Source organism: Ochlerotatus camptorhynchus, unplaced genomic scaffold (assembly GCF_037179485.1).
Source record: "Ochlerotatus camptorhynchus isolate MF236.1 unplaced genomic scaffold, CSIRO-AGI_Acam_v1.1 ptg000012l, whole genome shotgun sequence".
In the NCBI taxonomy this organism is placed as follows: domain Eukaryota; kingdom Metazoa; phylum Arthropoda; class Insecta; order Diptera; family Culicidae; genus Ochlerotatus; species Ochlerotatus camptorhynchus.
This window is the reverse complement of record NW_027040504.1, coordinates 1,232,023-1,248,113: the sequence shown is the minus strand read 5'-3', so window position 1 is coordinate 1,248,113 and position 16,091 is coordinate 1,232,023. Positions and strand designations below refer to the sequence as shown.

The 16,091-nt window shown below is 38.2% G+C and overlaps 2 protein-coding genes across 2 annotated transcripts; one reads left to right on the top strand and one right to left on the bottom strand.

Annotated features, from left to right (window-relative positions):
- Positions 1-314: 314 nt before the first annotated feature.
- On the bottom strand, positions 315-1,617 carry Prosalpha5 (proteasome alpha5 subunit). The gene is made up of 4 exons (XM_065221061.1): positions 1,514-1,617; positions 1,182-1,314; positions 702-1,114; positions 315-636 (listed from the first exon to the last, which is right to left on the bottom strand). The coding sequence occupies exons 2-4, from the start codon at positions 1,312-1,314 to the stop codon at positions 454-456; spliced, it is 729 nt and encodes a 242-aa protein (XP_065077133.1). The 5' UTR covers positions 1,514-1,617; the 3' UTR covers positions 315-453.
- Positions 1,618-8,360: 6,743 nt separating this feature from the next.
- RpL5 (ribosomal protein L5) lies at positions 8,361-10,349 on the top strand. The gene is made up of 4 exons (XM_065221380.1): positions 8,361-8,466; positions 8,856-9,119; positions 9,188-9,625; positions 9,869-10,349. The coding sequence occupies exons 1-4, from the start codon at positions 8,464-8,466 to the stop codon at positions 10,055-10,057; spliced, it is 894 nt and encodes a 297-aa protein (XP_065077452.1). The 5' UTR covers positions 8,361-8,463; the 3' UTR covers positions 10,058-10,349.
- Positions 10,350-16,091: the final 5,742 nt, after the last annotated feature.

Here is a 16,091-nt window from a genome sequence, read left to right as displayed (position 1 = left end):
TTCCTCTATAAATGTATCGCTTTCGACCAATTGGGCGCTAGTATTGATAAATTATCTGTTGAAAATTGCCACTTGGCGCTACCAGCACTTAGTGTCTAGTGTAATTTTTGCAACGCCAGCGCCATCATGTTTTCAAAGAGGGTTTTTAAGTAGAGAAGTCGCCGTTAGTGGCACTTAAGTCAAATAGGAATCTTTACACAAGTTTTTAGAGAAATTTTGTTCGAGCCTTAATGTCTGTTCTCTGTGCTATTGCCGACCCATTTCTAAATTAGTGAACTATTTTTCTCGTAAGATTAAAACACAGACACATCACATACTGAATCTGATTACTCAGATAGAAACGGATTATTTATAATCTTCCATCAGTGCAGTTCATCATTCCGTAAATTAACATTTCCAAATTTTATCCGCAGCAAAGAAATAATCATTATCAATATTATGTTTTTAATGCAATTAGCTCATATTGTTGATGTACTCCTCGACTTCCTCCTTCACGAACATCCGGAACAGCTCGCCGGGTGTCATCGTCATTACTTCTACGTTGGTGGAATTGAGTTTTTCTTCCATCACCTGCTTCAGGGTGCTGAGAGCTAAATTGATGGCTTCCTTGATGGTCATCGTTTGGAGGTAGTATTCCTGTAAGCAGAAAACGGAAAGTCATTTGATCCCATCTAGCAAGAAAACCAGGCAATCGATATTACCTGTAGATTCTGCTGCGCTCCTTCGCTACCAGATCCGATAGCCTTGGCATCGTACCGAATGTACGTCCCTGAAGGATCCATGTGCCATAGCTGGGGTTCACCGCTTTCTATGCCAGCGAACAGGATCGCCACTCCGAACGGCCGGCTCATGGCCGAACCGGTATCGTCGCTGTCACCAAACTGGATCGCTAAACTGGACACAGCCTGTGCGCACGACTCAACCGACATCCGCTCGTTGTAAACGAACCAATGATTTTGGCACTCAACCCTTGCCCTGTCCAACAGAGTACGCGAATCGGCCATCAAACCAGAAGTGGCACAGCCAACATGCTTATCGACTTCGACGATTTTTTCCACTTTGGTCGGTTCCATCAGCGGCGAGGTGATTCGCTTTTCCACTGCCATTACAACACCTACGGGTTTTAGTAGAAAAGTTAAGATTATGTTTCAAAATTTAATGAATCAATTTTAAATTCTTACCCTCCTGAGTGCAAATCCCAATAGCCGTGGATCCGAGCTTAATAGCTTCAATGGCGTACTCAACTTGGAAGAGACGTCCTTCCGGCGAAAAGGTGTTGACGCCACGGTCGTATTCGGATCTGGTGAGGAACATCTGGAAGAAAATGTTTAACAATTGGATCCAGTTGTTTCTTCGGCAAATAACATCCACCAGACTATAAAAGGTTATGTTCCAAGTGACATAGCAGTTCAATAAATAAATCAGCACAATTAAATAGTACCAAATTACTAATTCACTACACACTTCATCTATTTCAGGACACCTCTGCAGTATTCTAGAACAAATTACTTACTTTTTTATACAATTTAGCAAGGATTAAAGTCGGTAAACTAACAAAATTCTCTGTTGCAGAAATGACAAACAACTTTTGATGAAACAAGTACCGCAACTATCACCTGTCAATCTAATTGCGTCCTGTGGGAAAGCGACAAGTAGTGACAGCGATTTAACTTAACGAAAGCAAATAATATCACGAATACGAATGCACCAAACAAAATTGTAATGCACAGTAAAAAAATGTAATATCGATCAACGTAATTCAAGCTGATGTATGAAATAATGATGTAATATCAAAAAGTAGATACAATATTACATAAATGGATGTTCGCAAAATCGATGTACACGGTAACCGCAAAATACCCAATAATGACTACAAAGTAAGCATTTTCGAGGGAAACTGGGACTACCCATTAAATGAGTAAAATTTTACCCATTTATGAGTAATTAGAACTACAAAAACAAGTAGTAAGTATTCATTTTTGAGTAGCAAATACTCATAAATAGGTAATATATTTACTCATTGAATGGGTAGTCCCAGTCTCCCTCGAAAATGCTTACTTTGTAGTCATTATTGGGTATTTTGCGATTACCGTGTACATCGTATAAAGTAATATGAGCTCTGTGCAGCTGTTTGGATGTAATATTCAACAATTTTTTTTTCTGTGTGGTATTTACACAGAAAAAAAAGTTGTTGAATATTACATCCAAACAGCTGTACAGAGATCATTCCGCCGGTTGTGTAATATTACGTTGTACGAAGTACATCGATTTTGCGAACAAAATTACATCCATTGATGTAATATTGTATCTGGTTTTTGCTATTACATCATTATTTCATACATCAGCTTGAATTACGTTGATCGATATTACATTTTTTTTGCTGTGTAGAGTTTAAATTGGCTCACACTGGACTAGCCTATAGGGCCACTCACATTAGATCCGTTTGCGTTGCGTTGACGTAAATTTGACAGTTAGACAATAGATTTAGCTGTCACTTTGCCGCAACGCGTCCGATCCGGATCTAATGTGCGTGGGCCTTATCAGCCCAAGTAAAGTGATTGACGCAACCCATTCTAGTCGAAATTCTAGTACTCAAATACTAAGGTTATTGGTAGGTTTTACCATAGAGGTAACTCTACTTGAAACGAAAATAACTTATTTTATTCATGTGTTTCACTTATACATTTTTGCCAAAACATCAGCCTTATACATTCCATTAGACAAACCACTTATAGGTCCTATAAGAATGCATAAAAGGTATGTGTGACCGATTATACATTTCATTTGACACATGATCTTCATTAACTTTTTACAAGGCGTCTGTTTATTAGCAGTAATTGAAACTTGCCAAAAGGTATCAGGAGGTTTCTATCCATGCAATGTTTTGACATTAAATATCTGGGTTAAAATTACACATGACAATTTAATGCTCACTGCGTGTTTATGATCATTTATTCAATTATATTTTATATTTTATTGCAATATCTTTCGTGGACCTTTCATAGCATCGTAATGTTTGTTTACTTTGCACGATAGGCTGCCAGTTTGACAGTTCAATTGGTAGCCTTGGTTTCACTCTTGGCATGACTTTCTTTGCGGCTTTCAGCAGCATCAAGAACTGGATCTCATTTCAGGGTGTTGATGTACATACGAGTGAATGAAATCAACATCGAGCGTGTTAACTCTAAACCAGGCTCTAAACTAAGTTGGCGCACGAAACTATCGACCTGGGTGCATGCTCGGGTGCATGCTCGGGTTCATGGAACCGAAGACATCATATCAAGAAGACTGGCAACTTTGCCAGAATCCAAGCGACAGATACAATAGGGCTGCACTTGAGTGAAGGTGGAACAACGCATAGAAAAATGAGCAAATACACAAACCTTTCTTCTGAGGATGTAATATTTGCTATCAAATTCGTTCGAAGCATTTACCTTTGAGCGACAGCCCTAATAAAATTGTTATGGTTATTTTGCTAAACGAGGTGATCGAGTTATCATCCAAACCATTTGTGGAATAGTTCTATTATTTGGGTTATCATTCGTTTATGGTATTTTTTATTAGGAAGATGACGTGATTGTATCTGTCTCATAGCGTTTGTATTAGAAAATGGAAGAGTTGCCAGTCTTCTTGATTTGTTGTCTTCGATGGAACTCAATATTGTAATATTCAGTGGTTTTTATATTGTCGCTAGACTTGGAAACCGAAATGACCCACTCGCGACAATCGATTTTACTCTCGTTCTGTACGTTAAACATAACGTCTCATCTAGTGCGAACTATAGCACATCATTTAACGAATACAGCGCAATAGATGCGACGTTATGTTTAACGTACAGAACGAGAGTAAAATCGATTGTCGCGAGTGGGTAATTTCGGTTTCCAAGTCTAGCGACAATAGAACGCGTGGCCTTTCGGTTTTTCCGAAAACAGGAGGTTATTTTGCTTAACGACGTGTCCAAACCTTTTTTAGAATAGTTCTATCATTTGGGTTATAGTTCACCTACGGTATTTTTTTATTAGGGTGGGATGAAAACTGCGCCGGCTAGAGCAAAGAGCGCGTGAAAAATTGGGGAAATTCTCCAATATTAGAGCAACCGTAAGGTACGCTGCTAAACTCATTTTAGCAGCCCTCATCATATCGCAACTACCGTATCGGGGGTTGCCATACGAGTAACTAAAATAGCAGTCGGCTTCTCGGTGAGAAGCGCGTTACCAAATTTAGCAGCGCGGGAGAAAGGTTGTTTTTCGTAGAAATGTCAAAATGCTCACTACCGGTACGGACTACGGCGAGTAAATTGATAACCGCGATAGCAGCGACCGGTGTGGAGAAGAGTGTCTAAACTAAAATGAGAGCGCTGTGCGCTGTTAAAATAGTCGCGCAAATGACAACGACCGTTAAGGCCCACGCACACTCGCACGCACATTAGATCAGGATCGGACGCGTTGCGGCAAAGTGACAGCTAAATCTATTGTCTAACTGTCAAATTTACGTCAACGCAACGCAAACGGATCTAATGTGGGTGGTCCCCCTAATAAAATATGTAAGGTTATTTTGCTTAACGACGTGTTCAGGGTATCATACCATCCATTTGTGGAATAGTTCAATAATTTGGGTTCTGGCTCGGGTATGTTATTTTTTTATTAGGGCCTTTACGGTTGCTCTTAGTTACATTATTCTATCCTACACACAAACAACGAAAATTGTATTAATAAAAATAATGCATTTTCATTTTAAAATTTTCCCAAAATTCTTAGTTTCAACAGCAAAAATATTCAAAATAAAAGTTGGATTTTTTAATTGAAAGTTTTTCTTTTACTTTTGATTCGTGATTTTAAAAGTACATATTTTTAAAACAAAAGTTGTTCAACTGTCAAAAATACCCCTCAGCGATGTTTTTACTGGCTGCACTGGAATCTTATATGCCGCCCTTTTCACTAGTCTGGCCGCTGTAAACATGAAATCCAGGTAAGAAGCTACAACAAGAGTCATGTTCTTTTGTGGGATACCAGAAACTGAACTGTTATTAGTTAGATATTCCGAAATTATTCGCTGCTATAGAGACCCTCGTGGAGACTCATGTGAAATTGACATTCCAAATGGTAAGTAAACTATTTTCATTGTTATTGTTATTGGATTTTAGATTCTTTTTTATATCAGATTATGAAATCTGTCAGGACGACATCACGCCAGGTTTCGGTATCGACCTTATAAAATTCCTGTCGGAGAAGGATCAAACCCTACTACAAGCCTCGGAAAAACGAAAATTCAGCTTTGATTGGGAGAAGGACGAAAACCCGCTGCCCGTAGAATCCGTCACCAGTTGGTACTTTCTGCAAATGGAAAACAATACCAAGCTTGCCTTGTCAGTGTCTGGATTCTGTGTTCCTCGTATCAACCCTCACTTACCGGGATGTCTACCTGTGTCTCTCTGTGAATTTCGTTACATAATTGTTAATTACACAGCAAAAAAAAATGTAATATCAATCAACGTAATTCAAGCTGATGTATGAAATAATGATGTAATAGCAAAAAGCAGATACAATATTACATCAATGGATGTAATTTTGTTCGCAAAATCGATGTACATCGTACAATGTGATATTACACAACCGATTGATTGACCTGGTTGCAGCAGTTTCGATGTAATATTCAACAACTTTTTTTGCTGTGTAGTTGAAAAGGAAATGAAAATAAATACATTTTTGATCTGTTTTGCATAAATTAAATATTGTTTAGAATTTAAAATGAAAAAAAGTGATATTACAATGAAAATGCATGTTTTTAATTTCAAAATTTTGTTTTTCTATTTAAAATGTTATTTATTGTTTCAACTATATCACATTTTCAAACCGAACTTTGTTTTGAATTGAAAAGATGCCAATTTTAATTCTACCACTCCCGAGCTTTTAATTTGACAGTAGTACAATTTATTTTGAAAGTTTTAACTTTTGAAAGTAGTGAGCGGTCAACTTTTGCTTTAACAGTTGGCTGACTTTTGTTTTGAAAGCCAACCGCTTTCTACCAAAAAGAACCAATGCAAACTTTTAATTCTACCAATGGTTTTATTAATTTTAGCAACGACTTTTCTTTGTGTGTAGGGGCATCCCACTCTAAACTATAGCTCTAGTATCAATTAAGTTTTTCCAAGTATCTGATAAGTATTCTTAAGTATTTTTAAGTATTTTAAGTTATTTTTTTAATCGTAGTAACCAGTTTCTAATGTAGTTATTTGTTGTTGTTTATTCCGTCAATGCATTAATTCAATCTGTTAAAATTAAATGAAGTAGTGTAATCATGTTTATAAGTAAGTACTTTAATTGTACTTATGAAATAGATCATCAAAAAACAATTTTCTTTCAGCGAACCTTGGAGCAGGGGCTGCTGTTGGATCGAGATAACCGAATTATTTATGATTACGACCCGGCTGTTCAGTGCGATATCAAAGTTTTGAATTCTATTGCTTAACTGGAGGTTAATGGTGCCGTTGTCGTCCAGACTCGCAACCAGATTCCTAACAGACCTTCCTAACCTATCAGTCTGAACTGCCATAATAAAAGCGTATGTTGAACGGAATTTCGGCTTAGAATTACCGCAAGCTGTATGAGTATGGCATTTTTTTACTAGGATACTAGGACTACGCTGGTTATTTGTCAGAGAGCAATAGAAATACAATGAAGCATAACTGCCTTGAAATTGAACTGATTGTAATTGTCACTGGTGGCCGTATTGTGCTGCGTTTTGAGAAACTTACATCGGTAAAGATGAGTTACGACGGACTGGTGAGGGAGTTAAGTGAGTATCCTGATAGTAGCCGAAAGATTTATGTGAAATCAACTTGATTTTCTAACTTTTAGGCTTTGAAACCAGTAAGGATAAGAAGGAAAATATTAATCTGTGCTGTAATATTAATTTATTTCAAACCATTGATATACCAAATAAAACTATGTACTTCAAAAATATTACTTATCTTTTCTCATTTCGAGTAAAATAATCTTAAAATAAAATAGGGGAAATGGCTCTAATGTTGGCCTATGGATCTAAGATTGGCCCATCACTAAAAATATGCTATCTATCAATTATATCTAGATGAACGCGTCATTGGGACGGTACTAATGAATATTTTTGGTCGCTATTGAAAATTCAGTCGATTGCTGAATTTATGTATGAGCCCACATTAGGGGCATTTAGGCCGACATTACATCCATTTCCCCTATATTAATTTATTTCAAACAATTTCCCAAACAATGTTTAAGCGATTCCGAGATTAACACAAAGTGGATATGTTGGTTCGTCATGTCCAGCCTTAATAATAAGCCTTAACCAGGAGAGCATCGAAGGTTCCAATTCCGAGGAAATGTGATTGACTTCTACAATAAACTCATTCGGCGGCAAACTAGGAGATGTGGCTTTCCGGATGCCATAAGTACGGATGGTGCGGAAAGCTTTCACAACTTCGTATTCAGCTTCAATCAGCGTAAATGCCTCAAGTTATCGTCACACGGTCAAGATCCTAATGAAAGAAAAATCTATCTTTATCGATAGATGGTCTTGGGATAGACAAATTTGTTTCGAGGATTTGTTTCCAAATGCACTTTCTTTTACAATAAATTTCCAAAAAGCTCCTTATTCTTCCTTTGAATGACAGGTGAACCAGTTTGGCAATGTCATATTCCTTAAATCAAAATGGTCTCCTTTTCGATTCCTACACAAAAGGAATAAATTTAAAAATAATTTTTGAATTTCTAAATACGCGCACACTAAATCTCAGATGACACCGGGTAAATAAACGAATGAAATTTGCCTATCAACGGTGGTAGCAAACTAGTGCTAAATATTTCTTAAGAATTTTTAAGTATTTTCAGGTATCTTAGATATCAGTAAGAACTTTCTGAGTATAATGCGAGAAATACAAAGTTTAGAGTGGGATACCCCTACACAGAAACAAAATCCATTGGCAAAAATACTATATTGATGGTTTAAATTAAATACTCCCACCAATAGATTTGTGCAGAAACGAAATTCATTTAATTTTACTATTTTTTCTATCAAAACTACTATGCCGTTTGAGTAACAATAGTAGTTTTGACAGAATGGTAGTAAATTTGATTATATTTTTAGTCAACTATACTGAAATCATGGTAGATTTAACGGCATTAAGCGTAGTTATACTGAAAATAAGTGTTTTCTGCAAAATAGTATTCCTAACTATGGTCTTTGTTTCAGTGTAGATTCTATCCGTGAAACATTTAAAGTAACGAATTTGTTTCAGTGTATTTATTAGTTCTGCAAAGTTTCGTTAAATTTTACATCGGGCACCTCTAACCGAAATGTCAAATTGCGTTCTCTCTCTCTTCTTCTCTGTCTGTGCGCCATCTTTGATTATTTCTTTTTCTCGTAGACACCGACGTGTTGAAAACGTGTTAAACGTAGCGAGTGTCTAATTTTCACTTTTACAGCAAAATGGTAAGTTAATTGTCAATATTTTTGCCTCAGATTGCAGCTTATTGTGTATACCATTTCGGGAAGTAGTTAGATTTAATGTTATTCAAGTATTTAGTAGATAAAATTCTGGTTAATGTTTTTCTCCAGGCGATCGACCTACGTCACCATTTTGAACGGTTCATTTTTATTTGAAGCAAAATGTATTGTTTCCATGATTTTCTGCGATTTCCGTTGCATTTGTCTTTTTTTTTTGTAAAGTGTAGAACAAAATGTAGTAACACTGCCATACCCGGTGTAAACATTCCTGTGTACCGGATTACTATCCCATTAGCATGGGAAAGTGATCCTAACCTCGAAAGACATTTGACAGTATTTTATTGATGCTTGTTTTCATTCTTTTCTCCCAACAGGGTTTCGTGAAGGTTGTTAAGAATAAGCAGTACTTCAAGCGTTACCAGGTCAGGTTCCGCAGGCGTCGTGAGGGTAAGACCGATTACTATGCTCGCAAGCGTCTGATCGTCCAGGACAAGAACAAGTACAATACCCCCAAGTATCGTATGATTGTCCGTCTGAGCAACCGTGACATCACTTGCCAGATTGCTTACGCCCGTATTGAAGGTGATCGCATTGTGTGCGCTGCCTACTCGCACGAGCTACCGCGCTATGGCGTTAAGGTAAATATTGTTATTGTTTTCGTCAAATCCGGTATAAGCGCTAATATAGTGGTTTATTCTATTCTTAGGTCGGTCTAACCAACTACGCTGCTGCCTACTGCACTGGACTGCTGGCTGCCCGCCGCATTCTGCATAAGCTTCGTCTGGACACTGTGTATTCTGGATGCACCGATGTGACCGGTGAAGAATACTTGGTCGAATCAATCGAAGATGGCCCAGGAGCTTTCCGTTGCTATCTGGATGTTGGTCTGGCTCGTACCACCACTGGTGCTCGTGTCTTCGGTGCCATGAAGGGTGCTGTTGATGGTGGCCTCAATATCCCCCACTCCGTCAAGCGTTTCCCAGGCTACAGCGCTGAAAACAAGAGCTTCAACGCTGAAGTCCACCGTGCTCACATCTTCGGTCAGCACGTCGCCGATTACATGCGCACCCTGGAGGAAGAGGACGATGATGCCTACAAGCGTCAGTTCAGCAAGTACATTGGCCTCGGAATCAAGGCCGACGATGTGAGTATTCGAATCCTATTGTTTGTCTGTAATCTGCCTCTTTCACGTCCATTACCAAATTTCTGCTGAAACAAATTCAGTTACAGCCGATTCCGAAAATGGACCACAGTAAACATGATAATCAGTTCGGAGTATTCGAGTCATCAATCTTGCAAACTTCCTAATTTTTATCAAACATTTACACAGGTCACCTCAGATATTTCCGATTGAACAAAACTGAATGATTTTTTTTTATCGTTCCAGATTGAGACCATCTACAAGAATGCCCACGCTGGTATCCGCAAGGACCCGGTCTTCCACAAGAAGCCGGAGAAGAAGGTCACCAAGAAGCGCTTCAACCTGGCCAAGCTAACCCTCGAAGCCCGCAAGGCGAAAATCGCCAAGCACAAGGCCGACTTCATGGCCAAGATCCAGGCCGATGTCGAAGCCTAAATCTCCTTTTTGCTGTTGCACTCCAGTGGATAACTACAAAAGCTACTCCCAGAAAATCAACGGTGATCTACATCTTCCGCCTGCGATTATCGATCAGTTGGATCGAAGAGCATTACGTTTGCCCACTCTACTATTCTTGTGTTACATTACTTGCTTTATCCGAATTGATGCGCCGCCGAATTCTAAGTACGCATTCTTACAGTTACACCTATCGATCATGTTTAGGAAGATAAGCAATTTGTGTATTTTTGAATAAATGTAATGTTTTTTATTCAGCTGAAACGTGAGAAAATGTTGACTTTTTACTGAAATATTCACGCTCTGGATAACTAATTAGGTTCGTAAGGATTATACTTTTAAGCTAAATAAAAAATATATTGCAAGTTTAAAAATATTAAGATTTTCTTTGTTGGCTTCTGATGGATTTTAACCCACTTTGACTCTTGATTAGAATATGGTTCACCATTCCTTCAACCTTTTACTGGTATAATTGACTCCAAAAGCTTACAAAGCAAACAGAATAGTCTAATTTCTGTGCAATCCAGGTAAAATGAAAATATTCTCTATTCCCTTCAAAACGGAATGCCCAAACAAATTGCACGATAAATCCAATTGTGTTATAAAGTTTTTATGTTATGTTTTTTTGGCAGTGAACCTTAGTAAATGCCTGGCTAATCATTAATATACAGCCAACCAATTCCCGATATATTCCACATAAAGTTGATCGATGTTACAAAACCATCTAAGAACTTACGGACTACCATAACCATTACCATTAAAGTTCACAAATCATAAATAAAACGGTTCTGATATAATACCTTTTCGAAAAAATGTATGGAGAAAACAAGAATTTGGAATGGTAATGGTTTTTAACAACCCATTATTTGTAAGGTTCACTTCCAAAAAAACACAATCCCCCTTATTCTGCGAGTCACGTGACTCTCTCTCACCGGTGAGGTGACAATAGTCACCTCGTGTGAGGTGACTCTCCATTTGATTTGCATGGAGAGTCACCTCACACGAGGTGACAATTGTCACCTCACCGGTGAGAGAGAGTCACGTGACTCGCAGAATAAGGGGGAATACATACGGTTAAAACTTTATCACACAAACGTTCATGTAAAGTTCCATAACCATTTCAGTTAAAGTTTAGCAGGGATTATAAACAAGTTTTAACCATTTTTGGAACGGTCAAATAATGGTTCGCATTTATGTGGGGAATTAAAGAAGATTTTTCGAAGATTAGGTCGTATAAATAAAAGCGTTTACTTTACTTTTCGCGTAAAAAAAGCACGGGAAAGTATGGGGGAGGTAGCTCATCGATTCTTCCGGTTCGCCTTCTAGCATCGTGCTATAAGGTACCAGGCGATAACCAGGATAGCTCGATGACGTCATTTCGTTGGCGTCTGCAATGGGAAATTCTCATAGCAGGCGTTGACGATGGGACGTTGTCGAGTTGTTGAATAGCAACTATCGTGGTAACTCACCGATTACCTGTCGATCTGCCAAATTTGGAAAGACGTCTGCATTGAATTGTCTCATATAATAATATTCCGCCCACTATATCACAAGAAATTGCGAGTAGCTGAGTGGAATGGAGATAAGTTAAGCATTGGGTACAGGACCAAGTCTCCCCTGGGTGGTGCCAGAAGATGAGCGCAATAGAATCATCAAGTTGCCATAAGGCACGGAATGAGACTATTGCATGGCTGGGTAGTCAAAGTCTTCCATTCGTTAGTCATTTCAGGTGGATTAGAACAGGTTTAGAGGGTGGCCGTTGGCCAGATTTGGATTTTTCAGATATAATCCTTAATAGGACCTAGATTATGTAATACACTAGTAACCTCAACTTCTGTCACAATGTTTCATTGTGACTAATCAACACTCAATGGGTAAAATATCAAATTTGCGGTAAATTTGAAAAAAAAGCTAACTTGGAGTGTAGAGCGTACTGCCCACTGGACGATTCTGAAACCTGACCAAGTGAGTGGGTTACGGGTTTATTTGATTGTACGTCATTTCCAAGTTATATATAGATACATTCATACCATTGGCATTTTGTATTTGAGATAAGACAGAGACAGGATGCGGAGGGCCCGCTTAGGGGGAGCGTAACCCATGTTAAGGCTTCCATTTATTAAATAGTTCAGATAGGCTGGAAATGATAGGTTCATCGTGAGAAAATGTACCATATGGTGCCCGTTCACTGATCAAAATTAGATTCAAATCGTCAGGCCCTGCCCTGTAATAAGGGGATTGACGATGATTTGTCAAGTTTCATTTTGCATTTGCAGATAATTGTAAGTTTAGGTTTGCTTCTGTAATTGTAAGATAGATAGTTTGGCTCAATTGAAACATTGAGTTGTATAAACTTGACGAATAATACCTCTAAAATAGTAGTAGTTACAGTGCCGCATTATCTAACAACCACTGCCTGCAACTAATGTTGGAGGGGTCAGCAGGGCTGGTTACGGATCAAAACTAACATAACTCTAACACTGAAATGATCCCGAAACTAACGCTCATTCATTGCACTTTGAGTCATAAAGTAGTTTTATTTATTTTCCTACTAATCTATCTACACACTTAGTTTTTTCTACCGAGCTCGGCTGTGCAGGTCTCGGCGGGGAGGGGGTTTCGCTGAGATCTCGGCGGAAGTGACATTTGATTGCTAATGCCTTTTCTAATAATCTGCCTACGTTTCTTTTCTTTGTTATCTACTTCATCGCTTTTTTATTTTTCTGCTCTTCTTTCCTCTTCTCTTCGTTTGTTTTGTTTGTTTACATATAACTAATACTAATACCTCCTTGTTTTCTCTCTAATTTGTCTACTATAGAGATTGCTGACGTTTATCGTACGCACACTACGTCACGTATACGTATACGCAAAATGTTTTCATCGGGAAAAAAAACTTCATAGCGAAAAATTTTCCCGATGAAAACAAATCACTGACACAATCATACTTTAGCAATCTCTATGTCCCACCATCACGATGAGAGATGAGCTACCGTACATGGTACACGCTCATATACACTCCCAAAATAGTATGCCGCAAGTAAGTATATCACAGAGGCAACTAAAGATCCAGAAACGAAAACCGATAACGCTGAAGATAATGAACTGTGGTGATTTATATGACTAAATAGTATTATTTATTTATACTAACCTAAACGCAACGTGGGGTGACCCAAATACAAAGGATCACTAACCAAAATAATAGACTTATCTTTAGACCTCTATGATAGTATGCCGCAACACTACACCAGCCAGCAAAGTTCAACAATCCATCGTTGCTTATGCCTTTGTTGTCGTTTGGAACCAGTTTTGCGAGGTAGGCGACGATTGTGCGTATTTCTCGCGTAACTTTTGAAAAGAGCCTATTTATAGCCTGAACAAAACGTAAAGAGCAAATTGAAACATTGAACGTCGCGTGAAAGTGGAACTTAATGAAGGCCTAAGTACTTTTTCGTAGTTTTTAGTTTTCGGATTTGAAAGATCGTCGGTTACAGTGGCCTGCTTACTGAGCAGAAAAACGCGGTCCTTACATATCAAAGAGATTTATGGTAAAATCGCTTGTGTATCGTGTATTTTGCGGAACTCGTTGTTGTCGTTGGTTCCGGGTTTGATGGATAAAATTTGAGCAACGGTATTATGTGATATGAGCTGCTCGGTGGCCTTAGAGCAACCGTTTTTGCTTACTGAGCAGAACATCATGAGTCTAATCTCAGGCCCATCCACATTCAAGATTCGTCAATCGTTTTATTTGTTAATATGACTACATGGTAATCAGGGCTTGAAAGGGGATCGCATATCGACTGTGACTGCGTGATCGCGTACGTTTTCTGCATTCAATGTGCGAAGCAAGCACGGCGGTTTGACTGGCAAAATGGCGCAGTCGTTCTGCCTTTTGTCGATTGCTTGTGTGGTGTTTGCCGCAGCAACTCGGTGGAAGCCGATTTTTCAATTCATTCATTCTCCCGCTTATCGTGCATGTTGAAAGTTGAAGCTGCAGAATGACCGGGAGTACTCTGCGTATTTTGTTTTCATTTCTCTTTTCCAATGGTGAGCTATGCTGTACGAGTCTCCCGATAAACGCGGTAGGAAATATGTTATATTCACCGCTATAACTCGGCTGTTTTCAAACCAATCGATCTAATTTTTAATATTTGAAGTCTCTGGTTAATACTTTTTACGTACAAAAATGAAATCGACTTCTTTCTTCCTACCGAGCCGAACAATGAATCAGATCCTTTGTAACATTGACAGATTCTCTTTGTCGATTTTATCTTTGCATGGCCATAAATATTAATTTCCAGCTATTTTCAAATCACAGTTTGATAAAAGAAGGTATTATCAGCAACGGTTTTGTAGCCAAGTAATTAACCGTTATGTGATCGACAAAAAAAAACACCTTTAGGAGCTCGACAAGGTACTTCCACAAATTGAAATACTTGCTACTACGGTCAAATTTGATCGATTTTGAATCTTTTGGCACCATAGGATTCAGAAACTTGTCTTCTTTCTGGACATTGCCAACAATGTCCATTCGGAATAGTCTGGTTCCCAGAAATCCGGATTTCTTGTATAATGTTCCATAACTAAGCATTTTCTTGCCTCTCGCTAGAATATTGAAGGAATCGATATCAAAGTAGAATCTCCTTCAAGAAACAATTTCAGCTTACTTGAGGACCAGTTTAAGGTTTCTCCCCGGAACGGCCATTCCGGCGCAGGTTCCCGTAGGGCCTCTAGTGGCCATGGAAGAGTTTTGGAAGAAACCCCTACAATATGGGTATCAAAATTCATGAATTTACAGCAGGAGACTGTTTATCATGATTTTGTGATCATCCGATGGATTGTCCCGGAGTTGGTTCCCGTAGGGCCTCTAGTGGCCATAGAAGTGTTTGGAAAGAAACCCCTGCAATGATTTTTCAGATTTTGCTCCACCTCCGCCAAAGTAGGTCCGTCCAGATTATTCTTTTGCGTTTGAGTTGTAATTTGCTTGTTATTTCATACCACAATAGCCTTTCGAGGTTTAAATGGCAATTACAAGGGAAAAAAAATATTTTGTTTTATTTTCTTCGTTTTAGCCTTTTTCCAAAATGATATACGGGTATGCATACTATCTTTTCTTATGTAAAATTTGGAGACCACTTTTTGAAAGAACTTTCTCAAATTTTCTCGTAATAATTTCCTTATAAAAATCAAAGAGAAGTATAAGATCGCAACCAAATGGGTTCAAATTTCTGGAGAATAGTCAGAAATTATAATCGATTGAGCAGGGTAGAGCAAAATCTATATTTTTAAACACCCTTGTATAGAGGTAAGTCATGGATATGCTAAAGATAATTTATGAACATTTTCAGCCTGTTGTTTTAGCAACCTAGCAATCTCTAGCGTAAAAAATGTATCGAATTTGAGGGAAAAAACGGTAAAGCATTCGAACTGGGGTCATTTCTTTATTATCTTACAGGTTTGTCCTAATAAAGGGTGGTTAGGGAAATGTTACGTTTATTTTATTTGCGAGTGGGCTAAAGGGTATCAGAGTATCAAAATTTAATAAAATGTTGCCCTTGGGTAGAGTTTATATTAGATGGAAGGAAAAAATAGAGTTTATCTCAGCGAATTACAGTTCAACTTTTCGAGGTTTTCAGAACATCACTTGCTATAAGAGTACATAGCTTAAGAACGAATGCTCTTAGAAACAAGGTTGTAGAGTGAAGCACTACTTCGGAATATTGTAAAAGTTTCCGTTATACTCGTCAAAAATAATGAAGACAAACAGCGATATCCAAAATATATAAATGTAAGAAATGATTTGCTCAGAAGTTTAATTAAAAAAGCTGTGTGTATGGCGCTGTCGGAAGACTGATTTTTGGGGGTTTGCCGAAGTGAAGTGAGGTATGCTGCAATGGAACCGCACCTTAGATTTAAATGATGAATAAATTAAGAGTGATACTATCTGCTCACCGCTTTTTCTGCGCTTTCCTTCAATCAATTGAAAAACAGCGATGAAATAGTGGTGACCACTAGCACA

Coding starts and splice junctions, on each gene's coding strand:
- RpL5 (XM_065221380.1), top strand. Junction 9,120..9,187: donor TACCGCGCTATGGCGTTAAG/GTAAATATTGTT, acceptor TTCTATTCTTAG/GTCGGTCTAACCAACTACGC. Junction 9,626..9,868: donor TCGGAATCAAGGCCGACGAT/GTGAGTATTCGA, acceptor TTATCGTTCCAG/ATTGAGACCATCTACAAGAA.
- Prosalpha5 (XM_065221061.1), bottom strand. CDS start 1,314: ATGTTCCTCACCAGATCCGAATACGACCGTGGCGTCAACACCTTTTCG. Junction 1,115..1,181: donor TGGGATTTGCACTCAGGAGG/GTAAGAATTTAA, acceptor TAAAACCCGTAG/GTGTTGTAATGGCAGTGGAA. Junction 637..701: donor GAGCGCAGCAGAATCTACAG/GTAATATCGATT, acceptor TTCTGCTTACAG/GAATACTACCTCCAAACGAT.